This window comes from Vombatus ursinus, unplaced genomic scaffold (assembly GCF_900497805.2).
Source record: "Vombatus ursinus unplaced genomic scaffold, bare-nosed wombat genome assembly UNPS02005286.1, whole genome shotgun sequence".
Taxonomy (NCBI): Eukaryota; Metazoa; Chordata; class Mammalia; order Diprotodontia; family Vombatidae; genus Vombatus; species Vombatus ursinus.
Window position 1 is genome coordinate 16,857,425 of NW_020945064.1, and position 8,960 is coordinate 16,866,384.

General features: G+C 51.7%; 1 protein-coding gene across 1 annotated transcript in view; it reads right to left on the reverse strand.

Moving 5' to 3' along the window:
• PLEKHG4 (pleckstrin homology and RhoGEF domain containing G4) overlaps positions 1 to 2,954 on the reverse strand; it is a 14,118-nt gene extending 11,164 nt beyond the window's left edge. The window contains exons 1-4 of the mRNA XM_027847038.1: positions 2,851 to 2,954; positions 2,650 to 2,785; positions 2,495 to 2,537; positions 205 to 530 (exon numbers count right to left, since the gene is read on the reverse strand). Coding sequence (XP_027702839.1) covers positions 205 to 530; positions 2,495 to 2,537; positions 2,650 to 2,785; positions 2,851 to 2,954 — 609 coding nt within the window. The remainder of the gene's footprint in view (positions 1 to 204; positions 531 to 2,494; positions 2,538 to 2,649; positions 2,786 to 2,850) is intronic.
• Between the last annotated feature and the right edge of the window lie 6,006 nt (positions 2,955 to 8,960).

Below are 8,960 nucleotides of genomic sequence, written 5' to 3' on the forward strand. Positions count from 1 at the left end.
CGCTAGGGGAGGGAGCAGGAAGGGGCCTGGAGGTCATCCAATCTAACCCCTCACCTTACATTTGACCCCCAGGGAGGTCAGAGGCTGCCCAGGTCACTTGGGCTGGGGGAGGGTGCAGCAGGGAGCCCGGCGGTCGCCTGACCCCGCCCCCCCGGCTGACCCCCAGGGAGGCCAGCGGCTGCGGGTGGCTCAGGGGTCACTCACGCAGGCGTGCAGCTGGACGCAGTGCAGGATGTGGCGGGCGGGCAGCAGGAAGTCCAGCAGGTAGCGCAGCCCGTCGCCCGCGTAGGCCCGCTCGACCACGGCCAGCACCTGGCCCAGCAGGGCATCGGCCGAGCCCCCCGAGGGCGGGTACAGGGCAGACAACGTGGCCTGCAGGCAGGCATCCAGCGAGCCCGAGTCCTGCGGAGGGAGCGGCTCAACCTCGAGGCCCGGGCCTCGCTGCGGGCCCCGCCCGCCCGACGCCCCCTGGGGGCTGGAGGAGCCCCTGGCAGGCCTAGGCCTGGGCCGCACCCCATTGTGGAGGTCCCCTGGGAAAGGGAGGTGGGGGAGGGGAGGAGAGGGGAAGGGAGGCCCCCGGGGGAGGGGAGGGGCCGGGGCACAGGGTGGCCCTCCTGCCCCCAGGCAGCTGCCTAGAGAGGCGGGATTTGAGGTCACAGCCTGGGTCAACACGGGCTAGCCTGTGGCCAGAGGTCAGCCTCCCTCCCTTCCCCCCTTCCTCCCTCCTCCCTCCCTTCCTCCTTTCCTCCCTCCCTTCCTCCCTCCCCCCTCCCTTCCTCCTTCCCCCCTTCCTTCCTCCCTCCTCCCTCCCTTCCTCCTTCCCCCCTCCCTTCCTCCCTCCTCCCTCTCTTCCTCCTTCCCCCCTTCCTTCATCCCTCTTCCCTCCCTTCCTTCTTTCCACCCTCCCTTCCTCCCTCCTTCCCTCCTTTTTCATTCTTTTTTTCCTTTTTTCAGGAAATCATTTCTAATTGCTAGGCCTCAATTTCTTCATCTATGAAATGGGCACCCTTGTAGGTCATCAGGGCTGGAAGGCACCTTAGAGGTTGTCAGATCCCTTGCTTTTTATGATCCCATTTTCAGGGCCTATTTCAGTGAGAAGCCAATGAAAGACTTATCTAAAAGCACTTTGCCATCCTGACTTGCTCTCAGTGATAGCCTGTTATAGTTACCATGACATGTGTATTATTCTGTATTTATATCTGCATATCAAGTACAATCACATATAATGAGCTTCCAGGACCCTGGAAAAGCTACATCAACACCTAGCTAGCTATTATTATCTCATCTTTTCATAGTATCTTAGATTTACAGCTGGAAGGGACTTAGGATCATCCAATCCTACCCATTTATTTTATAGATAGGAAAACTGAGGCCCAGGGAAGAAGAGTGTAGTGTATGTGTCTACCCAATACACCCAGGTCAGATACATGGTAAGTGTCAAAGGATTATGGATTTAGTCAGAAAGGACCCTAGAGGCCATTGTATCCAAACAACTCCCCCACCCCCATCTTATAGATTAGGATCCCAAAGCTAGGAGAGGTTACATGATTTGTCCAAGGTTATAGTAAGAATCTGAGGTGAGATTGGAACCCAGGTCTTCCTGACTCCAAGTCCAGTACACCATTTCACAAAGAAGAAAACCAAAGCCCAGAGAGTTTAGTCATTTCCCCCAAGGTCACATAGCTAGTGAGGGACAAAATTATAGCTGGAGCTGATTTTAGGGATTATCTAGTCCAGGGGTGGGGAACCTGCGGCCTTAAGATCATATGTGGCCTTCTCAGTGTGGCCTTTTGATGAATCCAAATTTTACAAAACTTTTGTTCGCCTCTCATCCCACCAGGGGAAGCCTTCCCTTGCTCCTCTGGATGGAGAAGCACATTTCTTAGAAGAGGAGGCTCCAGGGTCCCTCCCATCTCTCAAGATCTCTCAACTTGTCTAAGATTGGCCTGGTTCTCATCTCTCCTGGCTCCCTGACTGCCCGGGCCCCCAAGCCTCACCCAGAGCCAGTAAGGAATACCCCCCCACTAGCTTGCCACAGGGCCCCCCAGGAAGCACTGCCCTCGCCATATTGTTTCCTACAGACCAGAGGTCCCAAAACAGGCAGGCGGGGCCCTGGCAGCTGTGAAAGGGGCATTGTGTGTCAGTGCCCAGGGGGTGGGGAGAGAGGAAGAGGGAGGAGGAGGTCTAGCTCAACCCTACAAAAAAGGCGATAGGAGAGGCAGGGACCCCCCTTCCTTCTCAAGCCAGGCTTCCCCCAGAAAAGTGTTCTTTCTCCAGGGGTACTTCCTAGGGCTCAAGTCAGCATCAGGAGCCAGAAAAACCTGGGTTCCTCTGCCCAGGCAGGTTACATTTCAGGCCTCTACCCAGTGTCAGCACCATCTATGCATCCCCCCTCTCAGGTCCCTCTACCCCAAACCATTGCCCTTTCCTGATCATGGACTTGAACCGGGGCTGTTGTGGGTTCAGAGACAAGACAGGGGACACCCCTTCTCACAAATGGTGACCTTGGAGAGGGGGGAGGATGCTCTTCCTCCCCGCTGGAAACAGACTCAGACAAGGGGCAAGAGTTAATAATCCCTTCCTCCCTGCAGCTGTCAAGAGGCCTGGCTCTGCCCCCACCCCATAAACACATACTGGGGAAGCTCCCACCCAGTAAGTGCACAGTAAGGCCACTGGAACTTGAGGGAGAGAGTTCTTCTGCCCATCCCATCCCCCGAGCTGGCACTGGGCTGGTCCTGTCACTAGTTCGGAAGTTTTGGTGACTGCATCTGGGGCCTGCCTGATCCTGTGGGAGGGCCACATGGGCCAGTGAGCATCAGGCAGCCACCCCCCCCTTGAGGCATCACTCACCATACTGCCCTTGGAATCAGGATCCCTCTTCTCCTGGCCTCCAATGCCCCTGCCCCATTCAGCACGGTCTCCTTCTCATGCCTCACTGCCTCCACCACCAACATATACCCAGCTCTCCTCGGATACCCCAGCAGAAACTCTTTTGCCCCCTTCCCAACACATTCCAGATCCCAGCCTGGCCAGCCTGCTCCAGCTCCAACTTCAGAAGTTCTGGGCACTGCCCACTAGGCTCAGCTGACGGGCAACGTGGGTGGGAGAGAGGGGTGGGGTGTAAAAGAAAGGAAGGGAGGGAGGGGAGAGAGAGGCAAGGAAAGGGGAGACAGTAGGAGAGAAGGAGGGAGAGGAAGTCATCACTGTAGTGTGAATTAAAATGAGAAGATCCAGCCTCCCCATGCTGCTGCCCCTGGCCCTGCCTCTGCCCCTTGCCTATTTAGGGAGAAGGAAGTGTGGCCCAGGTGTAAGCAGCAGAAGGCAGGATCTGAATCCAGATCTTCAGACTCCAAATCCAAGGCTCGTTCCACTCCACCACAATAGGAGACAGCTAGTAGAAAAGAATGAGTGCATGAGGAGAGAGCAAACAAGGAAAATGGAGAAGAGAGGGATATGGAGTAGGAGACAAGAGGGAAAGGAGAGGGGAGGGTAGAAGGAAAGGTGAGAAGATCGAGGTGTTCCAGGCAGGTAAGGGCCCTGATGGGTTTTAAGGGAATGGGGGTGGGGCACAGACCTATGTCTCTGCCCCTACAATTCCAGCCCAGCAGAGGCTGCATACCCACTTGTAGACAGAGGTTGAGTTACAATAGATGAGGTCCTTTCTTACCCTAGGATCTTTGTGAGGGAAGGGGCCTGGGCATGAGACTCTAGCCCAAAGGGAGAGTCCAGACACTGTGGCTGTCTTGGACAACAGGAGGAGGGGCTCTCATCTAGAGGGATGTTTGTCCACCTCCTAGGGCAGGCACCTGCTAAATAATGCTTTCTCTCTGTGTGTGTGTGTCTCTCTCTCTGTCTCTTTGTCTTTCTCTCTGTCTTTATCTCTCTCTCTCTCTCTGTTGCTCTCTCCCTCCTTCCTTTCTCTCCCTCTCCCTCTCTCTCTCCCTCCCTTCTTTCTCTGTCTCTCTGTCTCCCTCTCTCCTCCTTCTTCTTTCTCTCTCTGCCTTTCTCTCTCTGCCCCTCTCCGTTCTCTCTCTCCCTCCCTTCTCTCTCTCCCTCTTTCCTCTCTCTCCCTCTTTCCTCTCTCTCCTTTCCTTCTCCTCCTCCTCCTTCTCCCCCTCCTCCTCCTCCTCCTCCTTCTAATCTCTCCCCTCCCACATTCCTGCCCAGCCCAAAAAGATCCAGAAAACCAAAGTTCAAGTCTAATCCAGGGCCAAGAAAACACAGACCACCAGCCTTAGGGATTCTTAATCCAGGGCATATATAAGAGACGTTGTCTCTCCCATAGAAGGCAAACTTCTTGAGGGCAGGACTTGTTGCATGTTTGTCTTTGCAATGAACCTAGCAACTGAGAGGCACTTAATAAATGCCTGTGGCCGCTTCCGGGAGCCAAGATGGCGGAGTAAAAAGGTAGTCACTCTCACCCTCCCCTATCGACCTCTGAAAACTCAGAAAATATCACCCCAGAATAAATGCCTGTGAAGTGTGGTACAGTGGAAAAGATGTTAGGAGTCAGATTCAAAGGACCTGGGTTTGATCCCTGCCTCTACAATTTACTGCCCGTGTGGCATTAGGTAATTCACTTAATCACAGTGTGCCTCAGTTTCCTCATTTGCAAAATTAGGAAATTGGATTCCAAGGCCTCTATGACCTCATAGCCCTAAAACTACGATCTTCTGTTCCTTTCCATAAACTAAGGGCTGATTGCATATGCCAGGAGGGTATTGGCCTGCAAGTGCTAACAGTCTGTGTTCTCACTCAAGCATCCTAAGGTCTTACGTCTCAGCAGGTCCTTTCCCCTTCCCCACCAGGAGACTTCCTGGCAGTTCTGGTCCCAAAGAAATCCCCTTACCCAAATCCCAGGTCGAGTAAAGGCTAAGGACACTCAGACAAAAGGTAGGTGGAGGCTGTTAATGAGCAGATCCAGGAGAACAATTTATACAGTAAAAACAATATTGTAAAGGCAAAAAACTTTGAAAGACTTAAGAACTCTGATCAACAAAATGGCCAACCAAGATTCCCGAGGACTCCAGATGAAGCATTCCTCTACCCACCTCTTGACAGAGAGGTGCTGGACCCATGCAGAGTGAAATATATGTTTTTGAACATGGCCTATGTGGGAAAATGTCCTACTTAACTATACATATTTTCATAAGTTTTTTTTCTTTTTCAAGTGGGAGAGAGTAGGAAGGAGGGGAAATAAATACTTGTTAACTGACAAAAATAAATTTAAACAATAAAAAATTTTGGAGGTTGGAGTGTCAAGGCCTTTGTGATCTGGGCCCTCTCTACCCTCACCCCCACCTTAATTCTGTTCTGAACAGGACAAGCAGGACCCTTGGTCTAAGATCTGTCTCCTCAACCTTCCCACCTTGGTTCTTCCCAACACCATCAACACTTGGACATCCTGGAGTGAAGCTGGCACCAGAGCAGGACAATGGGGTCCTCTTTATGTGACCACCAAGAGTCACTTCGAGCCCCAGAGAAGACAGGAAGAGTCTGACTTAACAAAGAGGAGAGCAGGGCATCTATGAAGGGAGAGAGCTGGGACTTCCTAGAGATAGCTGATCCAACCCTCTTTTGTTAATGGAAAAGAAACTGAGGCCCAGAATGATTCGTTCAAGGTCGTACACTCAGTAGTGTGGTGGAGATGGGACTGAAACTCAGGTCTCCTGCTTCCAAGTTTAGGGTTCAACTGAGACAGAGAAGAGGGATGGGAGATCATTGGGGCAAAGGGTGAGGGTCAGTCAGAACAACTCCCCAAACACATACACTCACACACTCCTAAAGAAATCAAATGGGGGAGGGGACAGCTTGAATGAGCACCAGACCACGAGAAAATGAGAGAGATGACCTCCCCCTCAGTCCCTTTCTCATCCTTTCAAATGATAGGGACTCTGGACACCAAGAAGAAGTACAAAACCCAATACTTGGCACCAAGATTGGGTGTAGCCTCCCTAACTGACCCACTGACCAGGACCTCTGCCCCTGAGGGTGTGGCTGCCACATAGATAACTAAAATTCTGGGCTCGATTCAACCCCAAGGAGCCCTGGGGAAACCGAGCTGAGTGCACTCACCCGGCTGAATGCTGCCTGCCTGCTTGCCAGCTCGTTGGGTTGGGATTGGGTGGAAACCAGGGTGCCGGCTCTTTCTCCCTACACAGACCCCAAGCCTTGCCCATTCTCCATCCTTCAGCCCAGCCTTCCCTCAGGCTTTGTCCCAGGGCGGCCAGATGAGTCACCACCCTCTTCTCCCTCCTCCTTCCCTCTCCTTCAGTGGCCCGGAGGATTCCCAATACCCTTCCAGCCCCAGCCTCTGTTTTTCTTCCTCAGGATAGAATCAGGAGGTATATGGGGGTCCATGCCTGGCACACACACACAAGAACATATGCATACAATCTCCTTTATTTGCCTTAGTTCCCAAAATGACTAAAGAACAAAGTGGGTAGGCAGGGGAACCTGGGCTGGACAAGGGGAAGAGAGATGTGACATGCCCTGGTCACAGCTCCAAGGACAGCCCCTAAGAGGCTCCAGTCCCAGGAGCACGGAGGCAGACAAAGAGGTAAAGATAGATTCAGAGATAAAAAGTCAGAGTCAGAGAAGAGAGGAAGATGTATGTGGAGACAGACTGGGACAGAGCCAAAAACACTTCTTTTCCCAGGGTGGCTGGAAGATAGGGGTTCTACCCTGGAAGTCTAGAGGTAACAGCCGTGGGGACCAGGAGTAGGGGGAACTCATTGAGTTGGGTTCTATTCCGAAGAACATTAAGAGTTAAGCAATGACTCAGGAGAGCCAAATTCTGTGGCCAGGCTGGCAGCTGAGTCTGCATGGGGCAGCATGTTCCACTGAGACCACAGAAGGGGGGACCTGGGCCTCTTTCTCCATCCCCACTCCACTAGCGCCAGCACTGAGCTGGGGAGCTCCAGCCACAGCCCGCAGCCCAGCCAACTAACAAGCGTTTTCCTACATCCCCCTCAACCTAATTCCATCCGCTCCCCATTTCTCCCCTCCTCTCCACCCCCCAAGAGCCCTTCTTCTGTTCACTGAGCTCCTCCCAGACAATTTTACCCCCCCCAAAACCCATTTCTTTTGTCCCCTGGAATCTGTTGTCCCACTATATCTCCAGCCCCTTCAGGATGCTGCAGAGCAAGAGTTCATCCTCAGATATGGCACAGGCCCCCACTTTCCCTCATTCAGGGTTAGAATCTAGAAGTGGGTACCAGGAGGAACAGGCACAGAGGAGCATGGCAGAGAACAGCAAATTGTTCATTCCATCCTGGATATGGATCAACAGGCACAGCCAGACTTTCCTCTGATTACCCATCTGATGTGCTTCACTGGTCTGGGCCTCAGTTTCCCCATCTGTAAAATAAGAGGTTTGGACTAGACAATCCTAAGGCACATTTTAGCTTTTTGTCCTCCAAAAATAAAAACTCCTGGCAGGACCATGGACCTTGCCATTTCCCTGTCCCTAGGCATCTTCCAGAGCATGCAGGTGGCATGGGCATATGGTACCCAGATATCAGGACTATCAAATTAGATGGCAGAGACAATCTAAACCAATTCTCTCATTTTGCAGATGGGAAAACTAAGTCCCAGAGAGGAGAAGGGATTTGTCCTGGGTCACATAGGTGGTTCATGGGAGAACTTGGACTAGTGTTTATGTGTTCTGACTCCCAGCGAGGGGCTTTTTCCACTGTACTACGTTGTCTCTTTTGGGAGGGAAGTGGGAATCTCATATGCATGAATCCCAGAGCCCAGAGTCCTGTGCACATCTCATGGTGAAACCACTAATCCCCCCAGCCTATGGCTCTGTACCCATCAAGGGCTCAGAGGAGCAGTTTGAAGACAGGGGATGCGGAGAACACAATTATTCTGTTTCCATAAAAAGTTCTGGTGTCCCTGTGCCAAACTGCTTACCAGATAAAGTACAAATCCCCTTGTATTTATTTTATTTTGCACATGCCTATATGTGTACCTGCCTCCTCCTACTATAGGAAGTAAGTTCCTTGAGACCAAGGGTGTCATTTTTTACCCTCTATCCCTTGTAACACTCCGCCTCTCACATAGCAGGCACCTAATGATTGCTTATTGATTGATTGGATGATAGCTCAATATTTAAGCCTTTCCACAGTTTTGTCCCCCCCACCATTATCTATTCAGACATATCTCCCACTCCCTCCCCGACATGGACCAATCCCAGCCAAAATGGCATCAAATACAAACTCTTCTATTTGGTGTTCGAAGTCCTTCATAACCTGCCCCCCTCCTGCCCTCCCAGTCTCCTGACACCTCACCTCCCCCTGTGTGCTCTGTGACCTGGCAACACCAACCTCCATGTTATTCCTCACACGAGACATCTCTTGCCTCTGGTCAGTGTCATGCCTGGAGTGCTCTTCCCACTCATCTCCTCCTCCAGGCTTCCCTGGCTTCCTTCAGATTCCACCTTCTTCAAGAAGCTTCTCTTGACCCCACTTAACACTAGAGCCTTCCCTCTGAGATTACCTCCTGATTTCTTTTGTATATTCTGGCTCGCAGGCTGCTAGGGGACACAGTGGATAGAGAACTGGGCCTGGAGTCAGGAAGATTAAACTTTGTGAGTTCAAATCTGCCTCAGTCACTTACTACCTGTGTGACCCTGGGCAAGTCACTTCACCCTGTTTGCCTCAGTTTTTTCATCTGTGAAATGAGCTGGAGAAGGAAATGGCAAACCACTCCAGTATCTTTGCCAAGAAAACCCCAAATGGGGTCATAGAGAATCGTATATATGACTGAAACAAAGCATCTGCTTGTACATCATCGTTTGCATCTTATCTCCCCTATTAGACTGTGAACTCTTTAGAGAACAGAGATTGTCTTTTACCTTTCTTTGTAAACCCAGTGCTTGGCACAGGGCCTGGCATATAGTAGATAATTTAAAAGTATTCATTGTCTAATTTACTATAATAGTTGGTAAGATAAGA